Source organism: Lissotriton helveticus, chromosome 4_2 (genome assembly GCF_964261635.1).
Source record: "Lissotriton helveticus chromosome 4_2, aLisHel1.1, whole genome shotgun sequence".
NCBI classification, from domain to species: Eukaryota; Metazoa; Chordata; class Amphibia; order Caudata; family Salamandridae; genus Lissotriton; species Lissotriton helveticus.
In genome coordinates this window covers 128,715,634-128,729,939 of record NC_136064.1, presented here as the reverse complement: position 1 = coordinate 128,729,939, position 14,306 = coordinate 128,715,634, and the positions used below count along the sequence as shown (strand labels likewise).

The window sequence follows — 14,306 nt, the reverse complement described above, 5'->3', positions numbered from 1 at the left end:
AAGACCCGTGTTGCACCTCAAGAAAGGCCTCCCCGTACCGTGGTACCGGAAGTCTGGTGTTGCACCCGTCTGCCGTAGAACGTGACGCCCCTCACAGATCCAAGAGTACGACCCAGCGTGCTAAGAAGTAGTACGCCCAGCAGGCCTGAACGGCACCTCGCCCCATGAGCTGCATCGACCCCGGATCGCCGCAACCCTCCACAGTCCTGCTCCTCCACCTCGCACCTCGAGGGGGACCTGAGCCGGAGAGATCCTCTGGAGAACTGTCGGCCTCGTTCGGAGTCCGCCCTCACCAGCCGCGCCTGAATCGCCTCAGACTTCCACAAGCAAGGTACACTTGAACTCTGTCTCGAGTTCACATCGGATCCAGGGTCCGCAACGTTCTTATTTCCCTGTCATCGTACCTTGCTGAACAAAGAAGATTTAAAGACTAAAGCTTGCCTAAGTATCATCTGTTGGCCTCGAGTCGTTACATGTATATGGTCTTGTGATAATCCTGCTTGAATCTATCTTTTATATAAAGTATACGTATTTTTGATACAACTACACGACTGGTGTTCATTTGTGGTGGGTCAGTGGGTTTACTGTGTGTGATCATAAATGCTTAACTTACTATCGCCCTGAGGATTAGCCTTGTCTGCTCGCGCCACACTACCTAGAGGGTGAGCAGGGGTTATTCGAAGGAGTAGTTCCCCTGCCCTGACGTGGAGCTGAGGGTCCCTGCTTGTCACAAGTGCATACCTGTGCCAACCAGAGACCTCCGGTTCCAACACTGGCCTTCCCAATTAGAATGCAGAGTATATTGTATGATGCAAAAGATCACATTTATTTATGTTGTTTATCAACATTGTAACAAAGCATAACAGAAATAAATATCAGAAACAATTAAGTGCATCTTGAATCACAAACACACACTCTTTCAAATCAAACCAACAAGTCACATATTCACATAGACTCATACATCCCAACAAACATTACAACTAATTAAATATCAATATACATTATTGGGCCGTATCAAAAATATCCTCACCATTAGGAAGGAGACACATACAATTTAAATAATACAAGGCAATATTTATTGTGGGAATCACTTCCTCAGACAGTAATGCAGTTCATAGTCCAGTATTTTCCCAGGAGATGAGGTAGAAAAAACCAAGACATCATATATCTCCAGCGACAACTAACGTTTTGGTGTTATTTTAACCCAAGAGTGGGTCACACCTTCCTCAGGGCGAGCTGGTCAGGTGAGAAACCAAAGATAAGATGCGCCTAAGGAGCAATAGACATAATATAAAAACATGCAATGAATAATACAGTATAATGTCACGTTGTGCATGCAACTGTATAACATACATATTCAGCATTGTGGCGGGTGCTGCTTACACCACCTCCTGCCACAATGATGAATATCTGGTATGCGACCGCAAGGGTGACAGTCGCATCCTAATTGCTACTGTTGGTCGGTCCCGTTTCCCGGCGGTAATGTTGTCATGCCCATTTTGATTAAGATAATGATACTGTTTTTCCTGACATCAGTGCGGGTATGGATGAGGGTCTGAGTGTCGTGGTCACCTTTGGAGTAACATGGCAAAGAGTCCTTGCTGAAGATTAGCACTTCTCAGTGGTGATGTTATGATAAGTGACCATTTAAAACAAGTTAATAATTTCTTCTTATTAGTCTTGTTTGCCTCCTATCTTTTAATGATCAGATCTAGATTTTGTGTTCATTGAGGCTAAAAAGATGTGACTATTGATCACAGAATGTTCCAAAATCTTAAAGGTGTAGCTTCCTTGTTTCACTGGCATTTCCAAATTACTCCCAACTCAAGTTTTTATGCATTGTGTGTTAGACCTGTCAGTCTTAGGATGAGCTTCCCTCAAACATTTTGCTGATCTTGTTCTGTTGGTTGAGGGACTCTGGACACTTTAATACTGCTAGCCAATGCTAAACATGGTTTGATTGACTTATCCACAACTGACATATTTTATTTACTTATATAAAGTGCCTGTAAACGAAATACTATTTTGGTCTGCAGCACTGAGTGTGCCACCCAATTAGGTAGCCCTTTAAAACATGTCTCAGGGCTGCCACTGCAAAGGCTGTGTGGGCCTTTTACACTGCCATTTTGACTTGGCATTTAAAACTTCTTGCCAAGCCTTAAACTCATGTGTTATTACATATAATTCACCGCTGAGTTAGGCCCTAGGTTGCCCATATGGCAAGGTGCTGTGTAATTAAAGAGTAGGATATTTACTTTTTAGTTTTGCATGTCCTGGTAGTAAAAGGCTCCCAAATGTGTTTTTACTACTCTGAGGCCTACTCTTCCAATAGGTTAACATTTGAGATTCCTTGTTATATCCAATAAGTACAATTTCAAATTGGAAGGAGGTAAAGCTGTTATGTTTAGTACCTATGTGCAGGTTCAAATTCATGTTTTATTTAATTGCATAGTTAATAAAAACCAGTCCATAATATTTGAGCACCATTAAAAGCATAAATATACATGAACAAAATTAAGCATGTAAAATATTGGACAGTTTATCATTGAATCTTTTTATCTAAGTGCAAAGAACTATGCATCAAAGTTTGAGAAATAAGCAGTGCTCTTGGGCTGGTGGTTTGCTATCAGTGTTCAGTCCAAGTACAGGGTCAGTGTGCAGTGCGTCGGAATGATGTGCGCCACAGATCCTGCAGGACCCGATGCAACCATGAGTGTGAGGAATTTTACTGGCCTACAGTTTAACTGTTGGTCCCCTGGCCTAAAGCAGGCCAGCAATGCTTGTCTCTACAAGTGGATCCCAATTGGTTGAAATGAGCCTTGAGCCTTTTCACCAGCAACTCTTTGAAGATGCATAGTAGGTGCAACAGGTTTTGTTGTTGCATATGGAGCAGGAGGTTGGAGTATGCTCCATCAGCGAAGGTGAAAGAATCGAAGCACACTGGATTATGCTCAGGTGGTGCTCCAGGAATTTATTCTGGGGTACCCGTGGTTGAAATATTTTGGGCATCAGGGGTTCTGTAGCTGCTCAAGTCATCCAGGGGTGAGCTGTAGCTGAGAAGGTAGCCTTATACTCCACTCTCTCTATTTGTTCACTGTCATAGGTGATGTTTGAAGTATTTTTGCTTGTTTATCCAGAGGTGGGAGCTCAGTGTGGGCCCCGTCAGTTTTGATTTGAGGTTTTTTAGTGTTACTGCTAGCGTCATCCCTTTCCTTTTGATAATTTTTTTCTGGTGGGCAAAAAGATCTTCTTATCAATACAAAGTGTCAATCAAAATGATAGCTTTTAAAGTTCCAAAAAGTCTCAATGTTCAATCGCCAGTATATTAATTCTTGTTTTATTATTCAATGAAACACACGACAATCAGCTGACACGTGTTTCGTCACCAATGAGAGTTATCCCGTGACTTCCTCAGGGCTGGGAAAGATTCAAATAATACTATCACTGTATGAAGTCAGTAACAACTTGTGCGTTCGTGGTAAATGAAGTGTCTCTAGATAAGTGACTTTGACCTTAAAGTGGAAACCCTAATTCGATATTCAGCAAAAAGCAACAACATATCGCCAATGGTGACTCTAAATTACAGGAAAGGAAACATTTTAAAAAGACACAAACAAAATTGTGACAACCTGGTGAAAAAAACGGTGACAATGTGAACTCAGTTCAGAGAGAAATCTGTGACTATCACAAAGTCAGAATGTCTAACGTAAAGCTGCGCATCATGATTTTACCTTAAAAAGGTTCCATATGGGCAAGACGGAAGAGCACGACTAAAATATAAAGGAAATTAAAGCATTATGTGAATGACAGAAAAACTGCTGACTCTATTGAAGCGCAAAATACCTATGGAAAGTGGTGACAGTCTTGGTACGAACTGTGGGAGTGATAAAAATATAACATATATATATGTATATGCAACCAATGATGGGGCTTTATGCTTTTAGGTACTACATTTCAGAACTCAATTTTTACTTATTGTATTCTGTAGTTTTGGTCTTGTTTTGTTCATTAAGCTCTATTTTTCTAACCAGGTGTGCTATCTTTTTTGTGGTGTTTTCCCTGTTTCACTGTTAGACGTGTTGCAATAATACTTTACACATTGCCCCTGAAGTTAAGCCGGACTGCTCTGTGCCAAACTACCAAGGGGTGACCAGAGGTTAATTTAATTTAATATATTTACTTTAAAATATGTAATCATTAATCCATTTTTTTTTAACCTTTTTCTTACCAGGTGGTGTGAAAGGGGAGCTGTTGATCAATCTTTCTTGTTATCCTTTCTTCCAATGGGTTTTTCCAGCCTGTGACAATTTTTCAGACATCGTTCTTGGTGGCTCCACTGATCAGTGTGTTGCGGTGATTGAGAAGTGGCGGAGAAATGAACCTGGAGCTCTGGACTGGAGTCATGTAGCAAAGGTGCTTTGTGAGCTTCATGGCAACAGGTATGTATTCTGCACCTGATGATGTATTGCAAATGCCAACCTTTGTTTACCTTGCCAGCATTTATTGTGCCGAGAGCAGCAGGTTTACTTTCATGAAAGCAATGTCAAAGTTTCCAGAGGTGAGCAGCAGCTTCAGGTCACTTTTTCATTGTTGGTACTAGAGATTTGTGGGTTGTTCTTAAAACTTTTTTCCATCTTTGAACCCGTATGTGAGCAAACATGAAAACACTGTCCCTCACAATTTCTTAAAATGCCTCACATCAAATGATACACAAAATAATTTTCTTGTCATAAAACTGGTGGTTTGCCATGTACCAAACACACTTTGTGATTTGATAAAGAATTTTTGTACAGCACAAAGGTAACTCATTCTGAATCACAAACAGAAGCCATGAAGGGTGCATTGCCTCTTTTTTTACGATTAGCATTGAGATGTATCACTGGTTTTTAACTTCAATTGTGGTAATCAAATGTTTAAAAGTTTATCAATCCTGGAAAGAGGTGATAAAACATTGAGAAGAGGTATGCGGTTCCATTGGACAGTTTCCCCTTTAGGAATTGTGTTGGGGTGTCTGCTCCTGTAAATGATTTTCCAAAATGGGATTTTGTTTGTTGCAATAACACAGATTCCTGTAAGGAACATGGACTGCTTTGAAAAAGAAAATCCTTTATGGAATTCAATTATGTGGACTGCGGTATGCTGTTCCCTGTAAACCTTTATCCTCACATTTAGAGCCAGTAACTGGGAGTCACAAAAAGTGCCCTAACTATTTAATATACATTAGGCCAGCTTTTTTGACACCAGATGTAACATGAAATTTTGCAATGCAGCTTTATATCACATATGGTGTATTGCAGATATTTTAAAAGAACTTGGCGCACAAATCCCGACCACTATTTGTGACTGATTTGTTTGTGCACCCCGCCCTTAGCTTATTAGGACATACAAAACATGATATGTCAACATTTTAGCATTTGAAATAGTAAGAGAACATTAAAAAAATGGATCAACTTAGAACATGTTTCGCCTATTTTATCATTGTACAATAGCAGCCATATCAAAGTAAAGGTGGATTTATAAGATACCGAATCTAAGTAAAAAATCAGGGGCATATTCACAAAATGCTTCTGTAGTATCTTTGTTTGTGGAGACATCTCCCCCCTGCTATGGAGTTTCCACACACATAAATTTACATTTGAGTTGCAAGTATGGGAATGACAAGGAGGAGCTGCCATAAATGGTGAATACTAGCTGCTAAAGGGAAGGGAAAAGTGAGGTGTATGGAAGAGTTAAAGGACGGTTAGTTAGGGTTTTAGATAGGGATGTTCACCCATCTACAAAAGTATCACCATTACTTTACACAAACTACACTTCGAAAGTTACTTTAACCAAAACAATACGTACTCTACATCAGAGGTGGTGTAAGCCCAGCACCACACATGGGTAAACACTGATAATGTAACACAATCACATAGAAAATAATATAGATAGTGACTTAAAATAAAACCCCATAGAAAATAACATTAAATAAAATTAAATAAATAGTTATAAAGAAAGGGCTGTCAGGCTTGTGTATGGGATATATAATCGGTTCTTGGGGACAATTTTATGATTTAGACCCTGATTTAGACTTTGGCAGATGGATATTCTTTCACAAGTATGACAGAGAATCCCGTTCACCATATCACGAGTGCAGTATATCCTGTGTCACTTGTAATACAGCAGGCAGAGTATTCAATCTAACAGACTCTAAATCAGGCCCTTGGTATCCAATATCACCCTATGTAATGTCTTATTAAACATTGCACTTGCTAGAAGAGAGAGACAGTCAAGACTAGAATACCATACATATTGATTTACAATAAGCATTTGCAATGCAATAGGTACCACATTTACTCAAGTTTAAGCTATTGGCATTGTAAATGACAATGCCTTTTATTTATGTTTTAAAAATAAAAAAATAAAGCTCTGTTGTTTACAATGCCAATAGTTCAAACTTGTGTAATTGCAAGACCTGAATTGCAAATGATTGTTGTAATTGTATTCACCTTGTGCAACTAGTTCACTCAAAACTACAGCTGAGTGTGCTAAAATCTTAGTGTGAAGTCGGTAATATTTTTAGTGCTGAATCATTTTGCCTCTACTGGTTGTATTGTTTTTTTTTTTAAATCGTGATGGATGAAATGTGTTTTTAAACTTTAAAATAGTCCATTGAAATGAATTATGTTTACTAAACTCATGTTTAACAATTATGTATGTTTTTACTGTACTTTTATGATCTACAAACCCAAATAAAGTGAATAAAGTAAAATAAAAGAATACATAGATATAGAGAGACAGAGAGGGACAGAGAGAGGGTGTAGAGAGAGGGGAGCCGATTCACAGAACTAACTTAAGAATAAATCCTAAATGTACTACTTTTTGTATTCACAGAAGGCATTTATTAATAGTAAAGTTAGGATTTTGTCTTAAGTTTGACTTAGGACAGACTTAAGACAGACTTAAGACAGACTTAAGACAGACTTAAGACAAACTTAAGACAAACTTAAGACAGACTTAAGACATACTTAAGACAAACTTAAGACAAAATCCTAACTTAAGTCTGTCTTAAGTCTGTCTTAAATCTGTCTTAAGTCTGTCTTAAGTTTGTCTTAAGTTTGTCTTAAGTCTGTTTTATGTCTGTCTTAAGTCTGTCTTAAGTCTGTCTTAAGTTTGTCTTGAGTCAAACTTAAGACACAATCCTAACTTAAGTCTTTATTAAGTCTCTCTTAAATCTGTCCTAAGTTTGTTTTATGTCTGTCTTAAGTCTGTCTTAAGTCTGTCTTAAGTTTGTCTTAAGTCAAACTTAAGACAGAATCCTAATTTTACTACTACTAAATGACTTCTGTGAATACCAAAAGTAGTATGTTTAGGATTTTGTCTTAAGTTAGTTCTGTGAATCGGGCCCAGAGAGTTTGAGAGTATCAGAGTGAGAGGTAGAGAAAGATGTCGGAGATGGGAAAAGAGAGGGATAGAGAGCAACATAGAGAAAAAGAAAGACGAAGATAGAGAGACAAGAGAGGAAGAGGGTTGTCGTAATTTGGCAGTACCTGAGTTAGCGTTTAGCTCAGCTACACGAGCTTTCACTGTTAACTTGACCAAACGTGCGGGGCCATTTTGTATTTGGTGACTTCCATTTTGTATTAACATGCGGCCTCGTGGTCAGCGTGCCCTTTCGTCCTTCCTCCATGCCAATGAACCTTTACCCCGCCCAGCAACAGGCTATTTTTAGCAATGGTCAGTCTCGCGCATGCGTAGATCTGATCTCTGGACTAACGAGTGGTCACTCCTTAGGAATGTTCCCCAAACTGACGAGTGGTATTAAGCCCCTCCCACATGCTGGCTGTGTTCCAAAAATGTCCTTATATGTACCTAAAACTGTTCAAATGTATACCGCCTACCTTTTTATTGCTGTTAAAATGTATAAAAGAGGTCGCGCACCGATGTTCGGTGTGATACTTCTTGCATTGCCGAAGGGTGCTGTAGGAATGTACCACCACCCCATGGGGTCCTAATAAACTTGTCTTTTGCATTTACAGTTTCCGTGCGAATTTCCATTATATGGTGTTCGAGAGTTTTTGCAGAGTATGTAGGCCTGTCAGAACCCGATACCTCAGGGTGTTGAAATGGAGATGAAGACAGAGAAAGACAGGGATGGGATATAGAGAAAAATTGTGAGATAAGAAGGGAAAGATGGCTAGAAAGAGGCATAGAGAGGGTGTGAAGAGAGGTGTAGAGAGAGAGGTAGAGAGAGAGAAAGAGAGAGAGAGAGAGAGAGAGAGAGAGAGAGTGAGAGTCAGGAATAGGGGTGGAGAGAGAGCCAGAGCATGAAAGAGAGACAGAGAGAGAACTGGGAAAAGAGAAGGAGAAGGCGAGAAAGGCAAAAATAATTATAGCGATAAACAGAGAGAGACATAAAGAGAGCAGGGGAAGGAGAGAGAGAGGTGGAGCACCATCTAGCTACAGGCAACATCAAACTACTAAAAACAATGAGAAGAAAACACTTTTTCTGAAAATGTGGAGTGCCCCACCCAGCAGATTGATTTGTCTCTAGTTCTGAAAAATGTTTCCCCATTTCTGAAGAGTGATATTGCTGCTCATCCCAGATGGAAACCTGAACAGTTTCCTGGTGATTACAGGATGCACGTCAGCTACTACTTCCCCTTGGTGGCTGAATCTCACCACTGAAAAGATGAGATCACAGTAGTAGGTGGGAGTATAGACCTTTGCAACCTCACCCATGTGGCTAACTACATGGACATAGGGGCTGCGCTCCCTTTGGTTCACGCTCCTACAACAAGAAATTATTTCCACTGGGGTGCAGCACTCACCAGCAGGCTCTCCACATTGATAGGGGCCTTGGGGTCCCTGATGATGGCCTCCAGCTTCTCTGCTGGTTCACCATATACTCCCCGATGAAGGCGGATGGGCGCTCTCCTGGGCGGCGGGCCCTTCATAACGCAGGAACAGGAGCCAGCCCCTCTGTCGTCCTGGGGTGCACCACTGAATCTGTCCTGCAACTCACCTTGCCCACAGCATGCAAAATCCTGCCAATTGTTTAAAAACATGCAGCCACCATTGTCCAGGCTCAATAAAGAAAAAGTTCACATACTAGGTACAAGCAAGTAAAGGGGCCAGTAGCCATGGGAGGATATAGATGACGACATCGCCGTGATAAGGAGGGACTAACAAGTTTATACATGAATCAGAAGGCAGCATTTACGAAGGACAAAGACACAAACCAATTAAAATATGGATGAGGGAGTAGGCGGTGCTTCCCTCACCTACTGAACTACAGCAGATCTTCACGAGAGCAGCACTTGTGCTGACTCTAGGCTCTACCTAAAAAGCACCCTATATTTTAGAAACTCACATTTCTTCTACAAGCAATATGCTGGACAAAAGAATACAAGGAGGACCTCAGTTTCTTCAGTTGTTTCATAATAGGGATAGCATTTTGTTAGCGTCCTTTCCTAGCTCCATTTGAGAGTGAATGAAGCCAGCGACAGTATCTTATTCTAAACATTAAATATGGAAATTTGGATAACTTGTGATTGATATTGCATTAACATATCATGTGACATAGTATCAAGCTATGTTATTTTTAGATTGCACTAACACATTGATGAAAATGATACATAACAACTCAGTGGTAGATATAGAAGAATAACTGATTACAAAGGCAAGGGCCTGATTTGTGTCTTGGTGACAGAGTTCCTTCTTACAAAATAAGAGAGTCTCCCAGGAACCAGAAAGGACCGGGTATCAATAGTAGGAAAAAAGAAATGTCCTTTCTGTGTTGTTATGCTTCTTGTTGGTGACCAAAGGGCCTACACACAAATCATTTTTTACTTTGTATTCAACTGTGACACTGATAATTATTGCTACACAACACTAAATTTGCTTTTGTCTCTCAGATTTTATTTGCTTAAAACTTTTTTTTATATTGGTTAAAAACATTCTAGTCATACATTCATTATATAACGTGATGATAATCATGTGCTCTGGTACATAACATAATAATCTATCTAACAATTCCACTTTACGGTTACTAACACAGAGTCACTGATACTTGTACTTTAGTAAATAAAAAGCATAAATCACAAATCAATTAATAAACATATTGCATAAATATACTTTGAGAAGTTGGCCTGGTATATGATGCTCACTAGTTCTAGTGATCACCTTGTACAATGCCAAGCAACCCTTATGATGATTGGTTGTAAGTCAACCTTAAAGACCAGCTATCCTAGTGGTATCATGGACAAAGCAGTCTTAGGCTAAACTCTGTAAAGGCATGTGAAGCAAGCTGTTTTACCATACACAATCCCCTTGAATACCAAATGAAAGGACACCACACAGATATATATTGAAAATATATATAAATGTATTTACTACAAATCCCTTATACTGTTTATGAGCACAGAAGGAAATGCGTTAAAACAAAACACGGTTTAAATATACAAAAGTTGCACAATATGGATGAGCCCTAGGGGCCACATAAACCATATACTAAAATAGTGGTATAAGAACCACCAATCTGAAAGGAAATAGGCCTAGGGCCTGGGGAATCGCTGGAGCTGTTCGGGACTAACAGTGAAGAAGTCGGAAAAGGCCCGCGGGACTCGAGTGCAGCGCTTAAAGCACACGCATGCACCAATGCAATGTCAGTGGTGCGTAAAAGTTATAAAGTTACTGTTTTAGGAACCTTCCGACTGACCTAGAAGGACAAAACTTTAGATCTAGGCACTAGAGGTGTGTACCAGTGTAGGAACACCGGCGTTGCTGAGTTACCTCACCCACAGGAAGCGGGTGCACAGGTGCCAAGTAGTGTCGGGTTTCGTCAAGCAGGTCTATGGTGCCTGGAGATGAAGATGCTGCAGGCGGGTCGTCGAGGAGAGTTCCGGTGGATCCAAGGATGGATCTGAAGATGTGAAGACCTGAAAGCAGAGGGGACAATGTTCAAAGTCACTAGCCAGTGACTACCGTGGAACCAGGATGGAACCAGGCGAAGTCGGGTGCAAACAGGTGAAGAGGTGCAGCTTCTCTCCGCAGCCACGTGGACACGAAGAGGTCGAAGATGTCCAGGAGTCAATCACGAGCTGTCCCACAAAGACTCTAGCTGATGGCGGTTTCGGCAACTTGATTGGAGCAAACAGGCCTTGGTTAATGCAAGCCATGCAGGAAGTGAAGAAAGCTTGTTACTCGGACCAGCAAGGTCAGAGCAAGTGCTCCTTTTCAGGGGAGCGAGGGCCAATCTGAGGCAACCAGGCCAGCGGTGTTGTTTGTAGATTTTGTCGCCAATATGGCCGCTAGCCACGTGGCAAGTGGCCGGGATGGCGCATCGAGTGGCAAAGTGCAAAAGGACCCCACGCAGATTGTGGAGAGGCTGGGGGGCTGATCTTCGGTGCAGATGCTGCTCTGTGGTGGGGCCTCTTAAACCCCAAGGCACAGCATCGAGGGTGCCTTGGGTGCTGCGCAGTCAGCTTCTCAGGGGTCTTCCAAGATGGTCGGTCCCACGTCTCTCCGTGCCTCCACGGGTCTCTTCTTTTCAGGGACTGTGGATCGGGCTGTGCGATGTCTGGGAATCCAGGTCTTGTCGGGCTCTGGACTCGGGCTCCGGCGGGAGGCGGCGGCAAAGCAGACATCGAGTTGCTGGTTGGTGCCTGTATTCACAGGGTGGTCACTCCTTGGCCACAAGGGAGATGCTCTTCAGTCTTCTGTGCAGCAGAATGTCGAAGTCCAGTTTTCTTCTTAGTTTCAAGTCGAGTTCAGGATGATCTGAAGTCTTGGGACACAGCTCCTACTCTTATTCCAATTCTAGGGGCCGGATTACCTGCTAGGTCCCTCCTCTGGGTGGGACCAGGAAGGGGGGTGGTTACACCCCCTTTCCTTTGTCCATCTCCGCGCCAAGACTGGGGCTGGGAAGCCCCAGCACCGGTTTGGACTGGCTTATGCACAGGGACACCTTGTGTGCCCCAGGCATGTCTCATTCTATTCAGCCCTGTTCTATCCAATACACAAAATCCTGTCTGGGGTGGTGCTAGCACCTCCCAAGGCAGGAAACCCTTTGTCCAAGCCTCCCTCACTGGAAGGTGTTTTTACCAACGTAGTTTCGCCCATCACCTGTGAGGCCCTGAAGATTCGCAGTCTGTTCCCTGCGATGAAACACGTGTTGGCCCATGTACAGGAACAATAAACAGAAATACTACACCAAGAACGGAACCTTTCGATACTTATATTTGTCAAGCCTGTTCATTCATTCTTAAAGTGTTAACTGAATTTGGTTGTGCTCTAATGATTTCTACCGCTTTAACTGATACTCTTATTGCTAAAAAAACTATAAATCGATATTGTATAGTGCAGGGGCATTGTTGTTTTTTTGTGTATCGTATGGATCAACTTTGGTCCATCCCTGAGCGGTTGTGAGGGATTACCGTTCGCCTCATTGCCTATACTGACTACCTAATTGTTACCATTACCTTGCGGGCACTCTGGTTGTGCGCCTAGAAATTCTGGAATACCGAAAAAACCTCCTAGCTGTGTATTACACCGACTTACCCCCAGCTGAGTGATCAGCCAGTTGTGTCAAATATGGAGGCCAGGCCAGGGATGGCATAATACATGCTGCAGCCCCTGGTAGGCCTTGGAAACACCTATGCCCTGGGTACCTGGGGTACTCTGTTACAGGGGCCAATAAGGTGAACCAGTCCCAATTCGTAATGCACCTAGTGTGCATTGGCATTAATTTAGAGAGAGAACAGCAGGCTGTGGGTCTGATTATCAGGCCCACAGCCACATTATGTCATAAACCAGTGAAGCAAAAAGCAAAAATTTGGGGTGACCATAGGATAGCAGACCCTACTCTCCTACACAACCCCCCCACCCAAACGCAGGGACATTAGACTAACCTTGACCAGTTGTGTCTTCATGTTCTAAGTGGAAGTACCTGGAGAGACCATCTGCATTACCATGGTCAGTCCCTGGGCGGTGCTCCACTGTAAAGTCCATCCCCTGTAGGGATATGGACCACCTGAGTAGTTTGGGGTTTTCACCCTTCATCTGATTAAGCCATAAGAGGGGCTTATGGTCGGTCTGAATCTTGAAGTGAGTGCCAAACAAGTATGGTCTCAACTTCTTCAGGGCCCACACCACAGCAAAGGCCTCCCTCTCAATGGCTGACCAACGTTTCTCTCTGGGGGTCAGCCTTCTGCTAATAAAAGCAATGGGCTGGTCTTGACCATTTATTTATTTATTTATTTTGGGAGTTTTCTATAGCGCTGGCCAGACCCGAGGGTATCAGAGCGCTTTACAATCGAACTGGAGGGCACAAGTGTAGAACAGTATATCAAGAAAAAGATTCATACGAGTTCAAGGATTAACATTGTTATTTGGCGCCTGAGGGGAGTGTTTGAGGTAGTGACTTTGAGGTGGTCATAGTTGCAGGGAGGGCTGCTGAGGTAGAGTTCGGGAATGCACGGTTGAGGTAGAGGATTTTCAGGCGTCTCTTGAAATCTGGAAAGGAAGGGGTAGTCCTAATGTCCACTGGGATGGAGTTCCAGATTTTTGGGGTGTTGCCGGCAAACAAGCGACCATCTACATTAAGTTGTGAAAGCACAGCTCCCACTCCCAACTCAGAAGCATCTGTTTGGACAATGAACTCTCTTGAGTAGTCAGGACTCTTCAGGATAGGTACAGAGCACATGGCCTTCTTCAGGTCTTCAGAATGCTTTATTGACAGTTTACTGTCCACTGAACCTTTTTGGGCATCTTCTTTGATGTCAGATCATTAAGAGGAGTCACAATGGACCCATAGTTCTTAACAAACTTCGTGTAGTACCCAGTCAGGCCCAAGAAAGCTCTGACCTGAGTCTGGGTGGTTGGAGAGGACCAGTCCTTTATGGTCTGGATATTACTCTCCAGGGGTTGAACTTGGCCTCCACCTACAAGGTGGCCCAAGTATACAACTTTACTCTGCCCTATCTGGCACTTTGTGGCCTTGATAGTGAGGCCTGCCTTTTGCAGAGCCACTAGCACTTCCTTCAGGTGGACCAGGTGATCCTCCCAGGTGGAGCTGAAGACAGCAATATCATCCAGATATGCTGCACAAAAGTCGTCCAACCCAGTAAGGACTTGATTCACCAAACTTTGGAAGGTGGCAGGTGCATTTTTCAAACCAAAGGGCATCACCTCAAACTGGTAATGCCCACCTGGGGTAGAAAATGCAGTTTTGGCTTTAGACTCCTCAGCTAACCTGATTTGCCAATAGCCAGCTGTCAAGTCAAATGTGCTCAAATACTTGGCAGAAGCCAATTTGTCTATGAGCT

At 42.5% G+C, this 14,306-nt stretch overlaps 1 protein-coding gene across 1 annotated transcript in view; it reads left to right on the top strand.

Moving 5' to 3' along the window:
• LOC144752108 (nicotinamide N-methyltransferase-like) overlaps positions 1-14,306 on the top strand; it is a 193,568-nt gene that overhangs the window by 101,481 nt on the left and 77,781 nt on the right. Inside the window, exon 2 of the mRNA XM_078640051.1 lies at positions 4,232-4,439. Within this exon, the coding sequence (XP_078496177.1) occupies positions 4,232-4,439 (208 nt within the window). The remainder of the gene's footprint in view (positions 1-4,231; positions 4,440-14,306) is intronic.